The sequence below is a fragment of the Marmota monax genome, unplaced genomic scaffold (genome assembly GCF_021218885.2).
Source record: "Marmota monax isolate L192 unplaced genomic scaffold, Marmota_monax_Labrador192_F-V1.1 WCK01_AAM20220418_F8-fsc00098, whole genome shotgun sequence".
NCBI classification, from domain to species: domain Eukaryota; kingdom Metazoa; phylum Chordata; class Mammalia; order Rodentia; family Sciuridae; genus Marmota; species Marmota monax.
Window position 1 is genome coordinate 4,558,993 of NW_026694639.1, and position 27,998 is coordinate 4,586,990.

General features: G+C 33.2%; 1 protein-coding gene across 2 annotated transcripts; it reads right to left on the reverse strand.

Moving 5' to 3' along the window:
- Positions 1-96: 96 nt before the first annotated feature.
- Positions 97-27,749, reverse strand: Arl5b (ADP ribosylation factor like GTPase 5B). 2 transcript variants are annotated; one of them, XM_046422998.2, is made up of 7 exons: positions 27,647-27,749; positions 27,411-27,531; positions 17,284-17,344; positions 14,718-14,865; positions 11,848-11,931; positions 7,433-7,584; positions 97-6,371 (listed from the first exon to the last, which is right to left on the reverse strand). In XM_046422998.2, exons 2-7 carry the CDS (start codon positions 27,457-27,459, stop codon positions 6,323-6,325), a joined length of 543 nt encoding a protein of 180 aa, XP_046278954.1. In that variant the 5' UTR covers positions 27,460-27,531; positions 27,647-27,749; the 3' UTR covers positions 97-6,322. The 2 variants fall into 2 exon arrangements, with proteins under 2 accessions (XP_046278954.1, XP_046278955.1); XM_046422999.2 differs by having other exon boundaries at positions 27,621-27,728.
- Between the last annotated feature and the right edge of the window lie 249 nt (positions 27,750-27,998).

The window sequence follows — 27,998 nt, forward strand, 5'->3', positions numbered from 1 at the left end:
TTCACCCTTTGTGAGTTTAGATGAATTTCTATCACTTCCAATAAAAATATTGTTAAAACATGTTTTATGGTTAAAAGAAAACACTGGGTCTCTTCATATTGGAAAAGTAATTATTTATTATGACAAAAATAAAACTGTTGACTGAAAACAAATTAATGTTACACTATATTGCACCATGATTGTAAATGACCCAAAACCTGTTTAAAAGATGAACATTCCAGAGCAAATAGCATCCTTTTACTTAGATAAGTAGGCATGCAAGCAACTCATTATGACGTAACTGTAGAAATAATCATGAGAACCAGCCACCTGAACTTAACATATAAAATGTATTTCACAATAGTAATAAAGTATTAAAATGACAAAAACATGTCTTCGAAACAACCCACCATCAGAAGAACATGCTTTGAACCATTTGCAGGAAGTGATGACGTGAATCATTAATTACCTTTGCAATTTTCTTGGTTAATGCTTATAATCTTGAACCAATGGCATACATTTCAGTTGCTTGGTTAGGGTTCAGAGCAATTTGTGGTATGAAGGACATTTTTTCTTTCCTCTGAACTACTGCAGGGGGACCACAGAGAAGTCTGACTCACAATTTTGACCTTATAATGCCATTTGTATTTGTTCAGGCTGATATAAGATACACTGTTAGAGCTATTGCAAAAAGCTTGAACCTTTATGGATACAATTTAAATTTTAAGAAATGAACATAAATATAAATACACACATTTTAATGTAGATGTACATTCTGAGGCAAAAAGTATATTGAATACGGGACCTAATGCTTCCTCTTTACTAAAGCACCAATTTATGTTAAGATGGCAATGTGTGATTATAATCATTATACTCTGATTAGAATAACTGCAAGAGCAAGGCTGTAACTGCTTTTAGTTTTTTTTTTTTTTAAAAAAAACTATGCTCTGTGGACTAGATGAACATGATAAAGTTTATAACAATCCAATAACTGAAAAAAATGACAACCATCATTTCACACTTTCAATGAAACAGCAGCTCAACTTTTTAAAATCCAAAATTAAAAAATTTCATAACCCACACTGAAAGTTTACTCCAAGAGAATAAAAGAGAGTTTCAAGACCCTGAATTTCCTGAGGGAAAATGTAAGATTAAAATGATTATAGTCTTTTATGGGATAAAACATGCAAAGAAATCATACACAACTAAGATCAAATCATAGTCATTTGCTATTTTAACCAATATTGATGGAAATATATTCACAGAATACTACAACCAATCAAATTAAAGAATTTTCCTTTCCCTTATTCTATTTAACTAATTAAATATTGAATGAGTATTGGCTCATTTGCTTTAATGAAAACTGTGCCCTGCTGGTAATAAACAATTAAGAATAAAACAAAAATCTCTTAAGTAATTCGATTCCTTAGTTGTAAATTTTGCATATTTCAAACACAGTTTGGGTAAATGGGGTATTATGGGATGGTGTAACATCCCACAAACTTGAGCAAAGCACCTTGTGGACTGAAAAATGAGGTAACTTTTTAATTAAAAATTTACAAGTTTATGCAAGAAAACATTTCCATTCTTTCAGAATGTTGTTTCCCTCTTTCTTTTCTTCTTCATTTTCTTTGTGGGGGGTGGAGGGGTGGGTACTGGGGACTGAACCCAGGGGCACTTTACCATTAGTGACATCCCCAGCACCTTTTTGTTTTTTATTCTGAGATGGTCTAAGTCACTTAGGGCTGTGGTAAGTTGCTGGCTAGTCTCGAATTTATGAACCTCCTGACTCAGCCTCTCTAGTTGCTGGGATTGCAGGTATGTGCCACTGACCCTGGCTAGGATTTTGTTTTTTATTCCAAAAGCCATGCAGAGCACATTATATTATTTCTTCATTTTCAGGAGAACATTCAGATTACTGGTTAAGGGGGAGGGGGGTGCGAGGAAAAGATGCCTCTAGGTGACTATAATTCCAAAATCTGAAAACATAATCAGTCTTCAATTTTTTTGGTCACATTAAAAATAATACAGGTCAACTAATTCTACAGTAAAATATTATATACTTTTAGAATTTGTTTCTAATAGCATTCAAATTAACACTATCCAAACATTTCATCAAAGTACATACATTTAAAGCTGACTCTAGGCCACCTGAACACATTTCCCCTCCCCCCCCCACTAAATTTAAAATGTAGTAGTTGAACATATTTTTCACATTGATCTTTTCTAAAATAGTTTTGGTTACCCAAAATTCTTAAACTATACTTTTTTGAGGAGGAGCCTAGCTTTTGGGTTGTCTTCACAGTTATAATCAATGAATAATGATGAGACACTATTGGAAAACCTAACCTTGACTATAAAAGTTTCAAATTTATGCAGACATTTATTAAACAAGGACAGTCTGGCTACAGTATATTTTCAATACTAAAAAGTTAAACAGAATTGTAGTTTGGGGTGGCATTTATAGGCAATAAACTGAAGTAACCACTTCCATCCAATTAGTAAAGCCATGAAAATGAGCAAGATAAATTTCCCAGAAGAAGGTTATTTCCAACATACACCAATGCATTTTAAGCAGTATAATATTATTTTCTATGCAATATGGCTTGTTTTCTCTTTTGTATTATCATTAGCCATTAATTCAATTTAAGTTGAATAGTAGTTATTAAATGTACTTTAATTTCCTACTTGTTTGCATAAAAAATGAGTGACAAGGGGGTTAGGAATCAAATAATAAATGAATATGATTTCAAAGTTTTTTGGTTCAAAGCCATAAATTAAGACTTTAAGAGAAATGCCAATAAAACATACATATATATATGTATAGTACCAGTACATTTTCCTGAAGTACAGTTATGGATTAAGTGAGTTGTATTCAGAAACAATTTCATCTATATTTTTGTCCTACAACACTAGACCAAAAAGATTTATATATATATAAAAAAAGCTTCTATTGTTTTCTTCAAAATTTTCTTTGCTTTGAGCATTCCATGGCTCTTCAGAGGCTACTGTAAATGGCATTGCCTATATTACTCACTGCTTCCATAAGAAAATAATTATTTTGTCTTTATTTTATAGATAATGAAAGTTCAATTATGCTTAATCAAAGTGATTATGGCTATAGGGGTGGTGACATTTAGAAATTTTCAGCACTGAAATTTGTATTATCTTTCTTCTAATGAATACAGAATATACCTTTAAGCATACTAACACAAGAACCTAAAAGCAAAAATTACATATTTAATCCTCAGTTTTCAATAGATTTTATGTGTGTGTGTATATATATATATATATATATAAATATTTCAGGTTTTAAGAAATTAAATTACATTAACAATATTAAGTATATTCCCTTATTAAAAAGGAGAGTTAATTCTAAAAGAGTTCTCAAATGAGTTTCAATCAGCAAAATCTCAGAATTAAGAAAGATGCCATATTTGAACTTGCAAAAGCAAGTATATTTTAATTTTAACACAATGAAAATATTTTCCTTAAAATTTAAATTCTTTGGGGTTAGGGTAGAGTACTTGCCTAGCATCTGTGAAGAACTGGGTTCTATCCTCAGCATCACATTGATAAATAAAAAATAAAAGTATTGTATCTATCTACAACTAAAAAACAAAACAAACAACAAAAAAAACCCACAAAACTTTAAATTCTTTATCCTCCATTTAAAAATAAAATGTATAATAATCTCCTGAAGGTAATGTGTGTTGGGTTTCTTACTTCCCACTTACTAGAAACTTTGCTAGGCAATATGTGAACAGAGAGGATAAAAGCTCAAATTATTCCCTTGTTGAACTAATTAGCTGCTAATCAGACTTCTAAAGAGCAGGTATAATACAAAATTAAGAACTTATCTTAAATATGAATAAAGGCACTAATCACAAATTTACATTTTTCAAATAATATCTGTTGGCTGTTTATAATGAATAAAATCAATGCTTCAGTATTAGATATTTGCTTAAGTCAAGACATTCTCTTGGAGTAAAGGATGATCAGTTTTCATATTATTTAACAGGAAAGATCTGATGAAAACCTTTTAAAAAGTTTTGTATGAACATCCTAATTGAACTTTTCCCAATCATTGGCACAAAGTCTACTTGAATGATGACTGCCTCCTCAACAAACAGCTAACACAGATCACTTCAAATCCAAAAATAACAAAACGGTTTAAAAAAATTATTTAGAAAATTAAATAGCGAATCTTAGACTCTACTAGTATAGCTGTTTGACAAAATACAATCAACTATTAAAAACACTTTCAATATAATGCTGAAGTGGTAATATAAAAAATAACCATGTAATTTGATAGAAGAGAACTGAACCAGCCAATCTTATTGGATACATGAAGGCAGATAATTATTTCATAATACTGAAGTACTAAACATACTTTTTCTCAGGATAGATTTGAGAATTATCCTTAGTACTTATGGTAAACAATAAAACCAAGTAGAAATTCAGGCAAAGTGTGCTTTAGGTAAATGGTATTTTCTTAATTCTCATCTCCCTCCACCACCATCACTCAAAACACACACACACACACACCCCACAAAGCATCCGTATTGACTTATATCTGCTTTTCTCACTTGTTCTTGATTATGGGTTGTAGTAAAACTAAAGTTAGCCACTACTTGGTATAGAATAATTAATTAAAAGGTTCAAAATAAAGTTAATTATTTCCCAAAGTCCAGAAAGCTTGCTCCTGGCCATTTTTCTGTTTGAGAGCATACTACCACTAAACAAATCAGGAAAGTGTTATCAAGTTTATCTAAATTAATTCATCTCAATATAGTAAACTAAATATACCTGAAAACAGCAAAATTTAAATTCATTTACAAATCAAATATTAAAATTAAAACACCACTTTTGAACAGATATTGATAATCTTAGGAACACTGAATCTTATTTTTGATCCCAAAGAAAAAAATACTGCAAGAATGGAATAACATTCTCTAAATATATGTTCTATACCTTCTTTAGAGCAAAATCACACATTGGAAATAAAAGAATTAAAATTAAAATTCCTGTCCTCCCTCTTAATTGAAAATATGCAATGCTCAGATATTCACATTAGACAACTGCCTCAAAAACTTAATGCTATCCAAAAAATAAACTTTTGATTATGACATTTCCTGCACTTTGATTTCTGAATTTAAGTGGTGTTAAGAATACTAACTTTGAGTATTACAGTAATGTTATAAAAGCTAGGATAAAATTTAGCAGCTTCCTGTAAGATTTTAGAACATGAAGTACATATAACTTAAAAATGGCAACTGTTTCAAGGCTACTCCATACAACATTCTTGAAAATATTTAAAGAAAGCCCCATGGTTTCTTAATATTCTGCTGGTGGCAAAAATGCTATGAAAGACACTATACCAAATTTTAAGAAAGAAAAAGGACTGTTCATACTTCTGCTTTAGCTACTGTGGAAAGCAGATGTGTTGTTTTCTTCAAATAATAGCTGAAATTTTGTGGATAACAGAGTTGTTTGCAAATTGATAGTAAAATAGATTCAGCTGTCATATTTTAATTTTAGTGCTGGTGTGCTTTAATAATTTCTGATTATTATATACACGTTGAATAATGACATTCCTTAAATTACCAGACTAATCCAACAGTATTTACCATCCATGCCAGGCTTTCAAATAAATATTTTACCTGGATTAGTTTTTACCAAATGTTGTAATCACAAAAGTGAACTCAATTTCTTTATATAAATTAATAGTCCACTTAATTTCCATGCTAATAGCAACTTACAATTCTTCCATGAAATGCAATATGTGAGGGAATTAAAGGCAAATATTCATAATGGTTAATCTTTCTTATATGTATCTTCTAGGCAGATTTATTTCTTTAGAATAAAGTCTGTCAGAAAGATAAATGATTCATAAAAAGAACAAATATTTAGTGCTGGAAAAATTTGGAAGTAGTACCTGATAATTTCCACTAAAATTCTGTCAAAACTGGAAGGAGGGAGTAGTGATCATGAATGGAAAGAAATTGCTCATAAAGGTTATAACAATACTTTTGAAACATTAAACATGACAAACATTTTTACAAGGCAGTCACTGAATAATTAGAATACAGAATAAGCAGTCAGAAGAGTTCTGTTGCTGAAAACAGTTATGCATTATGTTCATCCAACTGAAGATTAGTGCATTTAAAAAAAGTTAAGAAAAAATCTTTTATGTTCCAGTTCAGCTGCACTTGATTCAAGTGTTGCTCATAGAGGTTTGTGTTGTTATAAATTAAACATGCTGCTGCCTCAGCAGCTAAAGGTACTAGGAAAAATGTTCATGTCATAGAATAAATAGAGCAGTCTCTTTCAAGCTAAAAAGTTATCTCACGCCAATCCGGGAGGTCATCCACTCTAGACCTTGGCATAACCTACACAAAGAAAGAAGTATTTTTAAAATTAATGAAAGATTCACTTAAAATGATTTTAAATCATTATGAGTCAATGTGGGAAACTGCTTTACTTTCATCTTAAAGATATAGCTTTGGCAGTTTTGACATGAAGACTACCCCTCCCATTTAACTAAAACCACTTGAAATAAAAAAAAAAAAAAATGGCAAGAACTTCACCTTACCCTCTTAAACTCTAAAGAATGAAATACCTACAAACAACCTTAAAATCATGGGTCAAAGCATTTCTATAACATATATATTATACTGCAACATTTCTAAGGAGAAAACGGAGAAGTCAGGTTGATCTGAAGAAAAACAAGTTCCTAGATATAAACTATATAATCTACATATAACACACCTTGGCCTAATATCCACTTTCAAATTCTTAGAAAAGACTACACCACAATGGCATTTGTCTCAAATGTTTCTTGTCTAGAAACATTTCTTGTCTCCCAAAAAGGCTACTGATAATAAAGGAGATGTATACTTCTTGGGTATAAGTCCTTGCATAAAATGTATAATTTCTTTAAACATTCCGTTCCTTTATAGTTCAGGTGATATAACAGTTTTCTCTAAAAAAAAATTATAAAAGTTAACAAATGAACAATAAAAACTTTGGACTGTAAAAATTTAATTCGAAACTTATTACTGTCAGACATGGTGAACCACACCTGCAATCCTGGTGACTCCATAGGTTGAGGCAAGAGGATTCAAGTTTGAGGTCAGCCTGTATAACTTAGCTAGATAGTGTCTCAAAATAAAAAATTATAAGGGCTGGGAATGTACCTCAGTGGTAAAGAATCCCTAGGTTCAATCTCTAGAATTAAAAATAAATAGATAAAATAAAAATTATTGTTTTTTTCTAGCTAAATATTATATTCATATTAAAAATTATTTAAAAAGTTATAATTTTGCTTACTAAAATCATTTAACCCTCTAAGTCTAAGAGATACAATATAAAAATAAAGATCCAAGAAGGAAACAGTTTTGCCTAAAAAAGTTGAAAGGACCCATATCTCCCCTCAGGTTGATTAACTTACCCTTCTCCTGTTAAAGCACAGCAAGACTGAATGTGCCATGGATGATCCTTAATTGAACTAAGGGTGAGGTATTTAGAGATTTCAGCTGCCGTCATACACCCTTTCATATCCTGTTTATTTGCAAAGATAAGGACTGCAGCTTTCCTTAAATCCTGCGATCAATAAAAAATCTCTATTATGTGAGATATTATTAGTCAAACTAAAATAATGAAGTAAGAGTGTAAAATATACTTATCAGACAGTTATAATGGAATGTCCCTACTTTAAAATGATCAGGCACTAATAATTAATTTTAAAATTTTCTTGAAATAAAAATAATCTCAATCACAATTTAATGGCTCAGTCTAACAAAGACAGATTAACATAAATCAGATAGTTAAAAGTTTTATTTCTATATTTGGGCAAATGGAGTTAAATAAAAAATAAAATATACAGATAGTCTTGGTGGTACACAACCGTAATTCCAGCTGCTCAGGAGGCTGGGGCAGGAGGATTGAGTTCAAAGGAGCTTCAGTAACTTAGGGAGGCACTATGAAACTCAGTGAGACCCTGTCTCTATTTAAATATAAAAAAGGGATAGAGATAGGGCTAAGTGGTTAAGTGCCCCTGGGTTCAATCCCTGGTACGAGAAAAAAATAAAAAAGAAAATATACCAGAATCTCAAATACAGACATGGCTAAATTTCAATGTTGTGAAAAGAACTGCAAGTAACAAAAACATATACATATTATAAGTATAAAAGGTTTAAAGAACATGGAATATATTTCCTACAACTTAAAGTACAGTAAAACACAGTAAAAGTATAAAAATAAGCAAAGAAATAACAATCACTACTTTTAGGATACTGGACACCTCTGAGAGAAAAATCAGATTAAAAGGTTTCTTAAGAATATTTGTTAGAGGGGAGTGACGGGAGGTGGGGGAGTATGGAAGTACGGAGTATGAAAGGACAGTAGAATGAATCAGACATTATTACCCTATGTGCATATATGACTACACAACTGATGTGATTCTACATCATGTACAACCAGAAGAATGAGAAGTTATCCTCCATTTATGTATGTATGATGTGTCAAAATGCACTCTACTGTCATGTATAACTAATTACAAAAACAAAACCTTTTTAAAATCTAAAAAAAAGAGATGTTACAATGATCTCATTATTCATTAAATACTTTAATGATTATAAATACTTGGGGAAAGACTAAAGGTTTTCTTTTTTCATATCTCACTTATCACGATTTATTCTAAGGCATACGTAAGTAATTTCAACATGGAAAAATCACTGCAGAAAGAGTAGTAGCCTATAAATTAATGTTAGGCTTTTACAATGTTTGCAAAAGTTAATCAAATTTTGATGTCAAGATTTTCAATATGTACTCATGATTTTCTAATATATTGGAATACTGGTTTTCAAAGTAGCTTCTAATTATCAATTGTATTTCAGCAATGACTGTGGTGATATTTCCTTTTTCACATCAGGAATTTTAGTAGTTTGAGTTTTTTCTCTTTTTCTTCATTAGCTTGGCTAAGGTTTATCAATGTTATTTATTTTTTCAAAGAACCAACCTTTTGTTTCATTGACTTTTTTGAATCTATACTCAAATAAAATAGAAAATCATGAAGACATCAACAAATTTCTAGAGACACATGACCTACCTAAATTGAATCAAGAGGATATAGAAAATTAAACAGATAAATTTCAAGCCATCAAAAGCCTACCAGCAAAGAAAAGTCTAAGCCTAGATGGCTAATCAGCCAAATTCTACAAGACCTTCAAAGAACTTAAACCAATCCTCCTCAAATTATTCCATGAAACAGAAAAGGAGAAAACCCTTCCAAACTCATTCCATGAAGCTACTATCACCCTGATACCAAAACCAGACAAAAACACATCAAGGAAAGAAAACTTCGGACCAATACCCTTGATGAACGTAGATGAAAAAATTCTTAAAATAATGGCAAATAGCATACAAAAACATATATAAAAGATAATGAACCATGATCAGGTGGGATTCAATCCAGGGATGCATGGTTGGTTCCACATACAGAACCAAATAAACATAATATATTACATCAACAGACTGAAAGACAAGATCACATGATTATCTCAATAAATGCAGAAAAAGCATTTGATAAAATTTAGCATTCATTCATGTTCAAAACACTAGAAAAACTAGGGATAAAAGGAACATATCTCAACATTGTAAAAGCTACCTGTGCTAAACCCAAGGCCAATATCATGCCAAATGCAGAAAACTTGAATATTCCCTTTAAACTCTGGAACAAGACAGGGATCCCCTCTTTCACCACTCCTATTCGATATAGTCATCGAAACCCTAGCAGGGCCATTAGACAGAAGAAATTAAAGGAATATGAATAGGAAAAAAAGAGCTCAAACTATCCCTATTTGTCAACGACATGATTCTATATACAGAAGATTCAAAAAACTCCATGAGAAAGCTTCTAAAATTCATAAATTATTTCAGCAAAGTAGCAGGGTATACAATCAACACCTATAAGTCAATTGCATTCCAATACACTAATGATGAATCAGCTGGAAAAGACCTCTACAATGAAAACTACAAAACACTAAAGAAATAAATTGAAGAAGACCTCTGAAAAATGGAAAGATCTCCCATGTTCTTGGATAGGCAGAATTAATATTGTCAAAAAGGCAATACTACCAAAAGCGCTATACAGATTTAATGAAATTCCTATTAAAATTCCAATATTGTTGTTCCTAGAAATAGAAAAAGCAGTCATGAAATTCATTTGGAAAAATAAGAAGCCCAGAATAGCCAAAACAATCCTTAGTAAGAAAAGTGATGAAGGAGGTATCACAATACCAGACCTCGAATTATACTATAGAGCCATCGTAACAAAAATGGCATGGTACTGGCACAAAAACAGACATGCAGATCAAAGGAATCACATGTACAGTTTCCTCATACTTGACATAGATGCCATAAACATACATTGCAGAAAAGAGCCTCTTCAACAAATGGTGCTGGGAAAACTGGAAATCCATATGTAGCAAAATGAAATTAAATTCCTGTCTCTCGCCCTGCGTAAAGTTCAATTCAAAATGGATCAAGATTCTAGGAATTAGACCACAGACTCTGCGTCTAACTAGGAGAAAAAGTAGGCCCAGCTCTCTATCATGTCGGCTTAGGAACTGACTTCCTCAATAAGACCCCTAAAGTACAAGAAGTAAAATGAAGACTTAATAAATGGGATGGTATTAAACTAAAAGGCTTCTGCACAGAAAAGGAAACAATCAAGAACATGAACAGAGAGCCTACAGAATGGGAGAAAACTTTTACTACCTGCACCTTAGATAGAGCATTAATCTCCAAATAAGAACTCAAAAACTTAACACCAAAAAGCCAAATAACCCAATAAATAAAGGGGCAAAGGAACTGAACACGTACTTCATGGAGGAAGAAATACAAATGGTCAAAAAAATATGAAAAAATGTTCAACATTTCTAGCAATTAGAGAAATGCAAATTAAAACTACACTGGGATTCCATCTCACTCCAGTCAAAGTGGCAATTATCAAGAATACAAGTAACGAACAATTTTGGCAAGGATGTAGGGAAAGAGATACACTCATACATTGTAGGTGGGACTGCAAATTGGTGTAACCACTCTGGAAAGCAGCGTGGAGAGTCCTTAGAAAACTTGGAATGGAACTACCATTCGACTCAGTTATCCCACTTCTCTGTCAATAACCCAAAGGACTTAAAATCAACATACTACAACGACACAGCCACATCAATGCTTACAGCAGCTCAATTCATAATAGCCAAGCTATGGAAACAACCTATGTGTCCTTCAAGAGATGAATGGATAAAGAAAATGTGGTATATATACACAACAGAATATTACTTAGCCATAAAAAACATTTATGGCATTTGCCAGTAAATGGATGGAACTAGAGAATATATGCCTAAATTAAATAAGCTAGTCCCCAAAAATCAAAGGCTGAATATTCTCTCTGATATATGGGTGCTAACCCACAAGGGAGGGTGGCAGAGAAAGAATAGAAGTCCACTGGATTAGAGAAAGGAAGGAAATGAAGGAAAGGTAGGAGGAAAGAGAAGGACAGTACAAATTAATCAGACATCACTTTCCTAGCCTTGTATTTGAATACATGACCAAGGTAACTCTGCATCACATACAATTACAAGAATAGGATCCTAATCAGAATAAGTTATAATCCATGAATGTTTAATATGCCAAAAGACAATCTACTGTCATGTATATCTAAAAAGAACAAATAAATTTTTTCAATATGTAAAGTTTTTTAATGAAATAACCAATATCAATGCACACTAATCATTATAAAAAAGCAAAACCAATAAGAGATCTGACACCATTAGTTTTTGAAGATACGTTTTCAAAACTTACCTCATGAGCCAACATTCTGTATAATTCTTCTTTCGTAATAGCTAGTCGTTCCCTGTCAATACTATCAACAACGAGAATGATGAACTAGAAGACAATTAAAAAAAAAAAAAGTTGAACGTGATGGTGAAAAATTTTCTAATTTACTCAAGTGATATAAGTAGCTTCTTCACATAGCATCGTCATTTCTATAAAATAGGTAGTGCTATTTTTAGTCACAAAGAACTTACAGAGTACTAAATGTTAATAACAAGATGATAACTGATGATTTCAATAAACAAAAACTGTAACCAAGTTTTTTTGTTAAAGTGCTTTTTGAATACATACTATGTGATATTTGCTTTTAAATGTGAATAAATTGATTTATAAAAAGAAACAGTAATTTAAATAACATTTTCACTAAAACATTACTCTATTATTCATTTACTAAGTCAACAATCAGTTACATATTTATGAGTCAGTCTCCCACTTATTTGAAAGAAAAAGTTAAACACATTAAAAATAATACTAATGTATTGGGAAGGTTTGCATTTCTGAAATCACAGCTACTCCAGAGGCTGAGGCAAGGGGATCTCAAGTTCAAACTTTGCAAGATCACATCTCAAAAAAAAAAAAAAAAAAAAAAAAAGTTTTAAAGGGACTGTGGATGTAGGTCATTCATGCATCATTTGCATAGTATGTGTGAGGCCCTGCGTTCTATTCAGTACCACATACAAAGAAAGTGCTAAACTGTGTTAAATTATATACATTGGTGTTAATATGCTAAAGGATCATGCAGGTGAGATGAGAGAAAGGCAAGAGAGCCAGGAAAACTGGAGTAATCCGTTGGTGAAGGTGTACACGAAAAAAATTTAGTCTTGTAAACAAAAATACAAGGAACTTCAAACAAAAATAAAAACAAAGAATGAAAGCAACTTTGCTGGGTAAAAATAAGATAGTAAGAAGAGGCATCTAGCTCAAACACCTTATACAGAAGATAAGTTTGAAAAATGAGATTATATGATGCTAAAGATTATGTACAGTAAGATGGTGATCTAAAATAAGATAGAAAGGATGGAGTCAAGTTATAGAGATGACCTTAAAACTAGGGAGAGACAACTAGAGCAATCTAAATATAAACTGAGGAGGGCTTAAGACAAAAGCAAAGAGAAAGAAATACAGCAAAGGAAGAATGGACAGAATACTGAGAATTACATGTGAGTTAATGAGAGGAAGATGTCAGAAATTAACCAAAACCTATAACTCCTTAGATTATAATGTACCTTTTGGATGTCAGTCACCTCAATGCAAAGAATTTTCAAAAAGCAAGGGGCTGGGATTGTGCTTCAGTGGTAGAGCGCTTGCCTAGCACGTGTAAGGACCTGGGTTTGATCCTCAGCACCACATAAAAATAAATAAAGATACTGTGTCCAATTACAACTAAAAAATAAATATTAAAAAAAAAAAGCAAGATGACAAGAGTGAACAAAGAGATTAGTAAAATACCACACAGACCAGATCCGTATCTGGAATCTAAGAGTGCAAATGCTAGGTGTCATGCTGGTGTTGCAACAAAGGCCTTTATTTTTCATAGTAATTTTGATATTCTTACAGAAATAGTTTATTGAAAGAACATTTCATGTATATGGTATCAGTAATAACATCTTTTTCTGAACTAAGGTAAAGTCGCCTAGAGTTTCATCAATTTCAAAAACTACCCTTCTGAAATGTTTTAAGTACACTTGAAACATCTAGAATTTGACCTATTTCTCAAAGGTGAACTGCTCTTTCACAGCTGAATTTAACTGAGCTTTGGAAAAAGTATGCTGTTGAAATAAGTTATATGCTGAAATGCTGTCCTTCACATACTCTCTAATAGATTCTAGCTTCAGAATGTTATTTTACTTACAAATGTATATTAATCTAACCTATAATAATAATATTTGCTTATCTACTCTTCTGCCTCTCCCCACCCCCCAACCTAAATAAAATAAGTACTACCACAAGTGCTGAATATTTGAGATAGGTCATCCTGGTTTACTACTTATACACTGCATTAGAATATATGCACACATACACTTATGGTATTACAATATACATATTTTTCTTAAAAAGGCAACTTTGCACACCAAAAATTCTTTCTTAAAAAGGCAACTTTTGCACACCAAAAATTCTTTCCATTTCACTTTCTCCCAAGTCCAGTTTTTAAAAGGCTTCATTTTAGAAAATAATTCCTTAGGAGTACCTCTTTGCAAAGAAAAATTACATGGATTCAATTGTACACTAGTATTTTCAAGATGAACCTCTCAACATCACTGCATGACTTCAAAGCAACAACAATAAAAACTTGGCCTCTAAGAAAAAATAAACCAGAAACTGTAGATATTCCAGATTTGTTCCACAGGCTATCTCTGAAGTAATAAGATAATTACAAATTGTGATAGAGAACTCTGAGGGATGGCTGCAAACCCATCTTTTTTTTTTTATTATTATTACAATACAGTCTCACCAAAATTTTAAATATTCATTCGATGCTATTTGAAAATCTTATTTTAAATTATACTTTACTCCTTCCCTAATCAGGTCCTTTTTTATTTTTGCAAGATTTTGGAAAAAGTTGTATAATTTCTCCTAATGTTATATTTCTCCAATACTTGGAGATATGACAATATTGCTAAAAGAATAAACTGTGAGCGCCTAGTTAACAGTAAGCACTCAGTAAATAATCACTCCCAATACTCTTTTCCTTGCCTTTTCTATTTAAAAAATCTGAATTCTTTATTAAAAAAAAAAAAAATCAACCTTATTAAAAGATAACTGTCTATAATCCTAATTTACATTCTATTTTCTGTGTTTCTTTTTCTGGTTAAAATTCAGAAGTATTCTTGGCATACCTCTGTGTTTGAGTAATATGTGTTCCAAGATGACCGTAGGGACTCTTGACCACCAATATCCCACATAAGAAAATGAGTATTCTTTACAACTATTTCTTCAACATTGCTTCCTATAGTTGGAGAAGTATGGACCACTTCATTCATTAAGCTGTTGAAAAAGACAAACACTATAAAAACTCTTTTGTATATTTTGAGAAGAAAAGTAAGTTTTATCCCTATATTTTAAGAATGAATAAACCTTTCTCAAAATACAAACCATAAGCATAAAAAATAAAAACTTGGAGAACATTTGTGCCAATAAAGATCCAGACAAATGGGGGCTGGGGTTGTGGCTCAGCGGTAGAGCGCTTGCCTCGCACGTGCAAGACCCTGGGTTCCATCCTCAGCACCACATAAAAATATGTTAAGTAAAATAAAGGCATTATGTCCAACTACAACTAAAAAGTAAATATTAAAAAAAAAAAAAAAGATCTAGACAAAGAACAAGTACTGAAGACTTTTTTGTTGTTGTTTTTTGGTATTGGGGATTAAGCCCAGAGGCACTTAATTGCAGAGCTACATCCATAGCCCTTTTTCTTTTTTTATTTTAAGATGAAGGCTCACTAAGTTTCTTAGAACCTTGCTAACTTGTTGAGGCTGGCCTCAAACTTGTGATCCTCCCACATCAGCCTCCGGAGTTGCTGAAGACTTGTTTTTTTAATAGAATGAAATGTAAACTTGATTTGGATAGAAGGGAACACTGTAGTGTGAGTCTGCATTTCTGTGGGAAAAAATTCATATACCACCAATTTTTTATTATTTAGGTCAGAACCAATGCCTCATCCTCAACCAAGTTTCTAGGTGACTGACATCAATGTCTGCAATGGCAACCATTGGAGAGTACGCTATCCATACGCATGGTGGCATATACCTGTAATCCCAGTTACTAGGAGGCTGAGGTAGGATTAAAAGTTCCAGGCCAGCCTGGGAAACCTAGCAAAACCTTGTATCAAAATAAAAAATTAAAAGAGCTGGGGATGTAGTTCCATGGCAGAAAACTCCTGGATTTGATTCCCAGTAACACACAAACACACGCACAAACACACACATCAAAGGCTATGTGAGAAATTTAAGACCTAGGTCAGTCAAAAATTAGTGCCGTTGGGTACAGTGGCACGCGCTTCTAATTCCAGCAGCTTGGGAGGCTGAGGCACGAGAATTGCGAGTTCAAAGCCAGCCTCAGCAAAACAGAGGTGCAAAGCAACACAGTGAGACCCTGTCTCTAAATAAAATACAAAAACGGGCTGGAGATGTGGCTTAGTGGTTGAGTGCCCCTGAGTTCAATCCCTGATACCCGCCCCCCTCCCTGCCAAATCAGTGCAGTACAACCCAAATTAGACTTAAAAAGACCATGGGCAAATAAAAATCTTACTTAAAATGAACTGTATATTTATACTGTCTTAATAATCATTAAGTTACATTAATTATTTGATTCATCATGTATTTGCTGACAATATGACAAAGTACTGTGTTGGAAGCCCCAGTTTTCTCCTGAGTGTGTGTGTGTGTGTGTGTGTGTGTGTATTTGAGGCTACATGAAAGTTATAATAAAGAAGAGAAATTTCTTAAATATTTATATTTATTGTTTAAAGACTTCTTAAATATTAAAATACACAATGGCTAATGAATGAAAATGTGTTAAAAGAAGCAGTTACTGAACTCTGAAACAAACCACAGGTAGTAAGTTTTTAGCAAAGTAACTGAAAAATAACATGTATTGGTTAAGTGAATATTTCTGGTGAGCCACAGACTTATGCACATTTGCTTTTCTTTTGTGAGGCTGGGTTTTGAACCCAGGGCCTCCTGCATACTAGACAGGAGCTGTGATGAGCTACACTTCCAGCCCTAGACTCATATACTTTTAACACAAGATGTGGTGGGAAGATGTGAGAGCTCTGAAATCCTGTAAAGTACTTTATTATTACTTGTTAAAATGCTTGAGATCTGGATCCATTTCTGTAAGTTAACATCTCATTGGCACTGTAAGGATCACTGCATTAGCACTGACAGAATAATAAGAGTTACATGGACGATTGAATTGAACTCTTAATTAAATTTCCTTAAAGCATTAATGTATTACTCTTAAAGTTTCAAGTTTCTCCCTTTTGTGAACTAATAAAGCAATATTTTGATCCTCAGTACTTCAGACAAGTCTGGTTATGCTAACTAATTCCAAAGCTATTAGTCAGGAGAGTAGCAAGTTCCCAGAAATATCAAGCCTGGTGTGGAAAGGACTAAGTGAAATACACTTTATCCACTTATCCAGTGCTATAATTTGTGTTTTATTTATTTTAGTTTAACATTAGTTCTTTCTTTTAAGGACAGAAAACAGAAAGTGCTTGTAGAAATATATATTTATCAAAACATGGCAACTTATTTTACTTGCTTTTTTGGTAAAATGCTGAAAAAACATATATTTAAGTCTTTCTACTATATTGAAAAATGAATAAAAATGGCATCTCATTCTTGTTAATTACAAAATGTTTGAATAACTAAAATACTAAAAACTATTAAACACCATACTTACAATTGATAAAGAATGGTGGTTTTCCCGGCATTATCCAGTCCCACTATAATTACTTTGTGTTCTACAGAAAGAAAGCAAACCATAAACATTTAATATTGTTGCATATTACAATTACATGTATTCATACAACAATTACACGTGTTCAACAATGATTATTACTTAGCCTATTAATGAAAATTATTTACTGTATTTCTACTTCTGAACTACTAAAATAAAAAAATAAACTTTATGATGTTAAAGACCTACCTTAAGTGAATCAACCTTTTAAAAGGGTTTCTAACTAGTTCTTTTGAAAAAGAATGTGGGAGATGAGTTAGTGAAAAATTTAGAAGAACCCAGTCACTTTGGGTACAAACATTAATCTAGACAAAACATGATTCTGCTTTACACAGCTACTTAAAGTCTCTGCTAATCAAGTTAGCTTTTTGTCAAGTTGTGTTTACTTGTGATTTTCTACCTACATGTACCAGGATACTTTTCTTCTATCTACTTAAAAATCATTACCTGAAGTACATATATGAAGACCTAAATGGTGTGAATATACTTTGTACACACAAGAGATATGAAAAATTCTATATGTGTAATATGAATTGTAATGCATTCTGCTGTCATATATAATTTAGAATAAAAAATTTTAAAAATCCTTCTTGTAGCTGAAAACTGCAATAATTTCTGTTACCAAGACACACATACTTTTAACTAGTTTTTCATTACTTCTACTAATTTAGAGAAATATAAGTAGTTACTAAGTCTTTAGTGTTTTTTTTTCAATCTGAATTCAACAATTTTCTTGTGCAGATATTGTTTTTTTGTACAACAAAAGTCATTCAGTGCTTTTCTCCTTCTGGTGCCATGCACTAAGTAGTCACTTCTTTATAAGCAGTTTTTTAAGGCCTGTCTAATTATTCTGTTAAGTGGTACATAATCTAAGATCTCCTTTGAATGAAAAAGAGAAAACCCCTGATACCACACAGAATATATTAAAGATTTCATTAATCCAGGGCAGAATGCTTAGAAAGCAGGATATGTATGGAAACTGCCACAAGAACCAGAATACAAATTATTTCGAAGTCAACAATTTAGCACATTTTGTATCCTGTTTCTCTTGATAACCTCTGATGAGTGTCAAAATTCTGATAATACATTCACCTGAATTCAGGTTATATTCCTATTCTAAAGCCTTAATAATACTGTATCAGTCAAAAAAAAAAAAAAAAAAAAAAGAGGCCCAGAATTCATGGGCAAATTCTTGAGATCACAACCTACTTTTTGTATCTTCTAATGATTTATGCACTATACTGCCTGTAATGTTGCAGGACAAGTAGATGTGGTTCTCTGGAAAGGGTTTTTCATTATAGGAGAAGCTGCTTTGTAAAACAAAACTAAACCAAATGAAACTAGTTTATTTATTGTAAGTCACTATAATTCTTTTTCCATTCTTTTGGTTCATATCCCCTAATTTCTAATGGAGGCACTCTTGACATGTTGTGCTGTTTGTTTTTGTTTATAGTACAAGAACAAGAGCACTCTTAGCACAGGCATTTTAAATTCTGATAGTAGCTGAAAACTTTACCTGCTCAGCATCTGGAGACCAGTTAGAAGAAAGTCACTAATCTAAGGGTAAGCAAAACTTAAAAGTATTATGTATTTCTCTGAAAGTTTCAAGTCTTCTCTTTTGCAAGCTACCAAAGCAGTACAATCATTCTGACAATCATTACTTTAGACAAGTGATGCCATGCTACTCAGGAGTATCAGGGGAAGAAAATGGACAGACACTACCAAAATGAAATGAATACCTGGAGCCATTTTCTTTCCAGGGTCGGGGCAGGAGGAACCTGGGACTGAACTCAGAGGCACTCAACCACCGAGCCACATCCCCAGCCTTATTTTATATTTTATTTAGAAACAGGATCTCACTGAGTTGCTTAGTGCCTTGCTATTGCTGACACTGGCTTTGAATCTGGGATCCTCTGGTCTAAGCCTCCAGAGCTGCTGGGATCACAAGCCTGCACCACTGTGCCCCACCCTGGAGCCATTTTCAAACAATTCTGTTTCACATTTTTGATGATGATAACAACTAGAGTATTAAAGGCCTAACAGTAAAACTCATAAATCATGCATCATTTTGTAAGTTGGTCTCCCAAAGGTTGGTCTCCAAAGTGAATTAAGGAGTGACAAACCTTGAAGGTGAATAGCATATAGATTTCAATCAAGTTGTATAAAACTGCTTCTAGCCCACATTGACAAGGAATTCTGGCAATTAAAACACACAATTTCAACTCTTATGATGAAGGTACACATGATTATCCTTCAAATAAAGTGAATTCTATCTTCTGATGTTAAAATTACCATCAACAATCTGAATCAATCTACAAGAGAACATCATCTATAAAGCAATACCTATGAGCTTTTAAAAAGCACAGAATAATGTTTTAGATCTTTGTTCTGAAAAAATATCTTTATCATCATCTGTACAGTAAGAATAAAAGCAGTTCAAAAGCCATTGATTAAAAACCAATTAAAAAAAACTGCACTCTGTTGCATAAGAGTTGAAATTGTGTTTTAGGAAGCTACTAAATAATTGCTAATTGAGTATGCTGATGATCAGATTTCAGTTCATATATACAGGTTAGTAAAGTTTTTACCCATTCAAGGAAAAATCAATTTGCTGTCACAAAATACAAGGTGCCCATGCTCAGAGCAGGAATATTTGTGTTGGGGATAGGAATGTGAGTAAAAATAATTTTAGGTTAAGACTTTACTGTAACTATCAGAGGTACAGTAAATTAGAATATTTTCTTTAAAAAAATGTGTCTGCATACCATGAGATCATTACCAAGGACATCATTTCACTGGAAATAACTTCTCGGGGAATCTCAAGTTCAAAGCCAGCCTCATCAACTTAGCAAGGTCCTAAAGCAACTCAACAAGACTTGTCTCTAAATAAAATAAAATGTAAAAGAAGAGCTGGGGATGTGGCTCACTGGTTAAGACCACTGGTTTCAATCCCAGAAAACAAAAAGGAAAAGAAATACCTTCCTGGAAACCAAATTGTGCTTCTTTCTCCAACAAGAAGCCAGGAGAGAATCTTCCAATGTTATTTATCTATGCATCTCCAGACCCCAACATAATGCATGTTTATTTATACTAAATGAAGGAAAGCTTCAATCTCAAAGTTTTAATTTTGATGAACTTTTTTGTATTCTTGGCTATGGTGTTAGTTCTTTTGGATTTCTTTAAAAATTGGTCCACTTTTTTATTTTGTAAGTAGTACAGAGACACAGACTACACACAATGAGGATCCAAAAGAAATTAATAAGACCCCTTGCTTGTAAATAAGAGCAGGTTAAAAAACAATGGCTAATAAAAATGAAAAAAGAAACTTCAAAGAAAAAAGTGGAATAAAAAAAAATCGAAGAAAGAAAAAGTTTCTCCTCGATTTTTAAATTTTTAGTCAGTGGAAAAAGAATTTATAGTTTTAGTATACAATACCAATTGATGCCCAATAGACTAGCACCATGGGTGCTAAACAGTAGTGGTATTAAAAAATAAACTGTAAAATGTGTCAAAATTTATTTTATCATATTAAATTAATATTGTTAAAATAAGATCAAATGTCCAACTTCTGATTTTAATGTGTAAGAAAGATATCATGAAATAGGGACTGCTACATTCTAGGTATATCACATCTATCCCAATGCTGCCATGTAACTAGAGCAAGTACTATAGATATAGTTTGTAAACAACCATAAAACCAAACAAAGGAAAAAAAGAATCAAATTTAGTGATTTAGAAAATTTGGGATACTATATTTATAAAATATATGTTTCAATTATTGCAAAGGTGTAGACAGAAAAAAAGTTAGTAAAAAAGAGGAAAAAGTCTACATAGCAATGATGGCTGAATTTTGAAAATAAATATGCTCTCAAACCTTCTTTATCCCTGCTATATTAATTATAGAATCATAAGATGTTATAGTTTAGAATAGACTGTAGAATCTGAGAAATCTCTTTCTCTCACATATCTCATCTCCAAATGAACCTCTCCAAATATATCTCTAATGAACCCCCGCCCCGCCAAAAAAAAAAAAAAAAAAAAGATCACAAAATTACTGACATAAGTAAAGCTAGAACTTATTTCTGTTAGGTTACACTATATTCACTTCCCTCTCCTTTTCTTTAACCACCAACAATAACCACATTTCTGGATGATTCGATTTTTTCAAACCAGCAATGTAGATATGATGATTCAACTATTCAACATGTATTGAGTTCACTAAATGCTTGACCATGTGATATTCATGATTAAATTGAACAGAAAAAGACTTTAACTCAAAGAATCTTAAAAGTAGGGTAAACAAGCACTTAAAAAATAGCACTATTAATATGAAGTAATAGATAGAGGTTTCACATGGTAATATTCTTAAAGGTAAAAAAAAAAACCCTAGAGTTCAACTTTTAGCTAAGGAAAAAAATGTCAATAATAAAAAGAGATACTAAAGATTGTCATTAAGTATTTTGCATACATAATCTAGGCCAATCTTTGTAATTATCCCATAAGAAAGTGGTATTATTTCTCATTTTACTGACAGGAAACTTGAGTCTTAGGCAGTTCACAGGCCTAAGGATACTAGCTTAATCTTCCAGAGGAAAGGAGTAGGTATCTTAAAGAAGATAAAAGTTATTGAGCTTTTGTTTGTTTAAGAAACAAAACTTCACCAAAATTAACAATTTCTTCTCAGGACAATTCCCATTAAGAAAATGAACAGAGTGGGGATAGGAGTACACTTCAGTGGTAAAGCATTTGCCTAGCATGCTTATGGCCAGGGGTTCGATCCCTAGCATTGCATGGTGGTGGGATGGGGGAGGATAAAGTCACAGATTGGGGAAAAATATTCACGAAACATAAATCTGACAAAGAACCCACTTCAGAATATAGTAATAATTTCTAAAATTACACAATAAACAGATATATGTTGTTTTTAAATAAATAATGGATTTGAACTGACTTCAAAGATATAATATAAAATGGTAAGAACAAGGAAATTAACATGCCCAAGTCACCAGAAAAATGTAGCTTAAAGCTAAAATGAGATAGACTACACATCCAACAGAATGACTAAAATTAAAAAGACAGACAATGGCAAATGTTGGTAAGGATGTGGAACAAGTACACTCTCAAACATTGCTGATAAAAAGTATAAAGATAATATAAAGCAAAAGATGAAGCAGTTTCTTACGAGAAATAAAAATATCTACAAAGAGATTTAAGAGTAGTCATAGCATAACCCATCAAAATGCAAATATATAAAACAGTAGTTGTGTTCATGCAATGGAATTACTTAGGAGAGAGCTTAAGGTAAAGTTTCCATTGTGAAAGCCTAATTAAAAAATATAAACATAATATTAGAGAACAGAAGAAAACCTCAAAGAAACTAAAGAGGGAAAAGACAATATTAATTGAACAGTGGCACAAAAAAAGTAAGAAAATATTTAGCAAGTTAGAAAAAGTTCTTTTATATATACAAAATATAGTAGCTGAACCAAAATATTCCATGGGGAGATTGGAAGACAAAGGAAATAACCCAGAAAATAGAGGTAGGAAAAAAGGCAATATGAAAAGGAATCTTTGATAACCAATCTAGCATAATATGATCAATAATATTTCTAGAAAAGAAACCCTAAGAGAAAATTTTTAAAAATTTCCAACAGAGCTGTTTTTTTTTTTTTTTTGGGCGGGGGGTGGAGTGGGGGTAATACGTATTGAACCCAGAGGTGTTTTAACACTGAGCCACTTCCCCAGTCCTCTTTATCTTTTATTTTAAGATAGGGTTTCACTAAAATGTTTAGGGCCTCACTAAATTGCTAAGGCTGGCCTGGAATCCTCCTGTCCCACTTCCCTAGAAGTTGGGATTACAGACACACACCACCACAGCACCCAGCAAAAGAGCTACATCTTTTATCTTTAAACTGAAAATGTCATGCCTATAATCCGAACTACTCTAGGGGCTGAGGCAGGAGGATTACAAATTTGAGGAGAGCCTTGGCAATTTAGTGAGACCCTGTCTCAAAAAAACAAAAATAAAACTAAAAGGGCTTGAGATATAGTAGCTTGGTTTAAGAAAACAAACAAAAAACCTTACAATAATGGCAAAGACAAGTTCAGACCAGCAGAGAGGGAAATGCTGGATTTGGAGCAGGAACCTCTTAGCCAAACATACAAAGAAAACTAAAACAATTTTGTAATTATTTACACTGGGGGAAAAATATTAAAGAAAAAACAGAAACAATTATAAGCACGCTATGGCCCAGGGGTAACAAGACTTTAGTCTTCATAAAAAGAGATTAAATTATATGAAAAACCTATACTATAATGATGAAGGAATCGAACAGGCATAATAGTATTCTCTTCTACCATAATTAAGCAAATGATAATGTTTAAAATTTCCATACAGGCGTAGTATTCAGAAATATGGAAGTATGTTACATTAGAAAAAAAGTTTATAGAGACATGACTGACATATGTATCAGTTTAAGACGAGTATTATTTGACTTTTTAAAAACAATGTATATGTTACTTTAATATAAAACTTCATGTTTGAATAAAAGCAAAAAAACTGACAAAAATTAGCACCACCTATTTGCCGGGCACTGGAAATATAAGAGTGAATAAGACCAAGTTAATTCCACAAGTTTATTTCCATTGAAAGAAACAGAACAAGTAAGTAAATAAACATAATATGATTATGGATATAGAAAAATATTATTCAGAAAAACAGTAAAGACACAGAGAGTGTTAAGACAGGAAGAGTGCTGTTTTTAATAAAATGACAAAGAAAGTCTTCTAAGGAATGGGGTGATCAGAAATCTGAACAAATTAATGGACTGAACCATGCCAAGGTGTGGATAAATAATGTTCTAGAAGATTCTGGAAGACAGGGAGCAGACAGATAAGTTTAAGTTTGGTAAATGTAAAACCAGCAAAAAGTCCAGAATTAAGAACAGAATAAGCAAAGGGGAAAAATGTAAGAAATAAGATTTAAGAGGTTAGAAATGTACAATAACACTCATAAAAAGATGGACATCAAGCTGGATGTGGTGGCACATGCTGTAATCCCAGCAACTCAGGAGGTTGAGAAGGGGGATCACAAGTTTGAGGCCAGCCTCAACAACTATGCGAGGCTTTCAGTAACTTAGTGAGAAGGGGGAAAAAAAGAACTGAGGATATAGTATCAGTGGTAAAGTGTGTCTGGGTTCAATCCCCAATATCAAAAAAAAAAAAAAGGAAAAGAAAAAGAAAGTTACATACCAATGCTCAAATGATAACATGAAATTCACCAATAAGAAATGACTAATGAAATTAATGTTATTGTTATTTGATTATGAAAATGAACAACAAAAACCTCATTTCATTTGTCTTTCTGGATTATACTAGGAAAAACTGATGAACAGTGTGTGTAATCATAACAGAAAAAAAAGGACCAGGCCTATAAAAGTTAAATGAAATGTCAAACTTTAGAGGTAAGTTTAAAGATAGCCCCCACAAGTATGTTTTATGAAAGTACACACATACACAAACACATAAATATTTTATAAAATAATGTTTGCAAAGGCAATCAGATTTTGAAATTATTTCAATGATAACTGTGTCAAAGTATTAACCTTCTAGCTTAAAATTAAAATAATACAAATTTGCAAGGATTAATTATGTTTAAATTGCTTTACCTAGATAATACATACATGTTTTAGTATACTTATTAACCCCCAAAGATATTCTGTTTAAAAAAAGATGCTTGGGGCTATAAAATGCTACCAAACCAAAGAGGAAATTGAATTATCTTGGCACTGATGCCCAGGACACCCTCCCTCATTCTGATTTAACTGGTCTAACATTGGATTGTGGGCAGTATTCTAATACACAACCCAAACTGAATACTTCTGGATTAGGTGTGTATTGTGGTGAAAATGGAAGATACAATCCCACCCTGGACTAAGATATAAATCTCATTACATCATTCTCCTATTTTAAACAATTATCCAAAGACCAAACTCTTCAATGGCTCTCACTGCTTGCTCTACATATTGAGGCCCTCTGTGATTTGGTTCCTAATGTTAACTCTTTACTCTCATCTCCTCTAATTAAGCAACAAGCAAATCAATATACTATACAGCCAAATAAAACTATTCACCTTCCTTAAATGTACCAAAGTATTTCATTTTTTCCCTTTTGTATTAATTAGTCTTTCTACAGAGAAGAGTATGCCCATTTTACCCAGTGTATCTAGCACGCTTCCTAACCTACTACTCATCTTTAAGACCAAGTATACCTTATTCTGTAAAGTATTCCAGGAACCACCTAAGAAAAAATGATCACTTCATTCTTGATGCCACCTACATTTTTAGAAATACTTGTTAAGCAATTTACCATATTGCATTGTTCTATGTCTGTCTACTAATCTTTGAGTGCTTCTAAGAGCATGTGAAGTTTGTATTTTTTTGGTTTGTTTTTAATTTTTCTATCTCCTATGCCTAATTCCCAAGACTGGCTTATGGACTATGAGTAAATTTTGCAGAATGAGAATAAAATTAAATAACCATTAATTCTAAATTTTCAACAAGAAAGTTAAATAAAAATTCTAAGTAGAAATGGTGATTTAAGAGGCATAAGCATTTCTGTGACTATAAAATGTAGCCCATGAATGTCCTTTATTTTCTATATTTTACCTTTATATTTTTTACTCCTTTCCAGTTTCAGCCAGAAAGCCTCAAACATGATAAATGGCAGTAATACATCAGAAAAGGTAGAAAAGAAAATGGAATAGGGTGCACAGGGAAATCAACTACTTCAGTAATTTCTATTTGTTAAGCTAAGGGGAATGATAAGCAGCAGTGATTACTTTATTAATCTTTATGCTTTCAATTATGTATTTAAACACTCCTTAACATAGTCATTTCTTAGAACAAGATTCAGAACATGTAAGCTGTCAAAATAATAAGTATTAAATTGGTAAATAATATCCACAGATAGTTAAATTCTGATCACTTTGAAATCACTTGAAAAGTGATATTTACTTACATATATATGGCTACCCATGTTGAGTATATGTTATCCATTTTATCTATATTTATAATCTGGAAAGACTAGTGTTCTTACCAGTTTAAAGAACAAGTGAAGCATCACACATTCTCGTTCACGACTTCTTAAATCCAGAAAAACGATTTATACATTAACTAACAAGTTGCTAACAGCATAAAAAAAAAAAAACAAAACTGCTTTAAAAATTATGCCCCTCAAAATGAAACTTGATGAATTTAAAACTGGTTTCAATTACTAAGAAATCATTCTGCTAAAATAATCCTTAAAACTTTACTGTTGCCCCCCCCCCCCTTTTTTTTTTGTCTGGGTATTTTCTCTCTTCACAAGACACCACATCTCATTCTGACTCAGAACAGGTTTTACAACTTCTTGCCCCTTTGGACTTGCAACTTCTACTTGTCTCATAACTTGTTCTCGACTAATTACGGACACGTAACATGTTACACAAAACTTAAACACTGAGGGTTTTTTTTTTTTTTTTTTAACGCCTAAGTAAGAGTGGGGAGGTTAGCATGATTTCCGGAAACCGGTATAGAAGAACTCATTCCCTAGTCTTTAAAAGCAAGCGAAATCGGAGAACAAGAAGGTGCAAAGGCTTACACAGCAGGATGGAAAACAAAACACGAGTTTAGAAGAAGGGAAAAAAAAAAGGAAAGAAAAAGAATTTTAGGTTCCAGGGCGAACGCTTATCCTGGGGCAAAATACAGACCCAAGGATGCCTAATTGAAATTGAACAGGCCCTCAAACATGCCTCCAGGCATCGTTAAGTGTTTTCCGTTTTGCTTCAGTAAAATCCAAAAATACTGTCTGGATTCTGGGAGAATTCTGGGAGAGACAGATTCTGAATTCTGTCTCTCCTGCACATTCTCCAGGTCTAAAATACCGAGTTTCTGCCCGCCCCCTGGACTAAGTCACTTCTCTGCGTCTAAGAATGTTTCGGTCCACCAAAAGCACTGCCTCCACTGTCCCCTTTCACGGGTCGGACCCCGCTGGCTTGGACTCCAGCCGCCGCGCAGCTCTATCGCTCTCACCTTGGTTACAGAAGAGGCTCCACAGTTTAGCGAAGATCAGCCCCATCATGAGCACCTGGACGGGCCGCGGGGTCCCTCAGCAGCAGGTGCCGCTGCGCGGGGTCCCCCAACGCGGCGCTGGCTGTGTGGAAGCGAGGAGAAACCGGCTGAGACCGCGCCGCGAGGACACTGGTTGACCCAGAAGCCTCGACCCGCCGCTCAGACACTGACCAGAAGGTGCCTAGTCGAAACCCTACCGGATAGTCCTTTGTTTCGAGTCCGCTGAGCCCAACGCCGACCCGTAGTCCCCTCAGTCTGAACCCACCTACCCACCAGAGCCTCTACCAGTCCCAAGCCCCGCCTCCGCTCCGCCTCTCCCCCCATCCCAGGACCACCCATCGCCGGAAGAACGACGCGTGACGACAGCGCGCTTACGTCAACCCACGCGTTCGACGTGGCGTTTCCTCAGTTTCACTTCCGGTAGGCGGAACCCGAAGTGGTTAGAATGTGGGAGATTATTGATTGAGAGTTGGGGATTTCCCTCTGTGCTCGCGTGTTTTCCCGTCACCGTTTGGAAAGTTGATGGGGCTCACTTTACTGCGTGGTCTA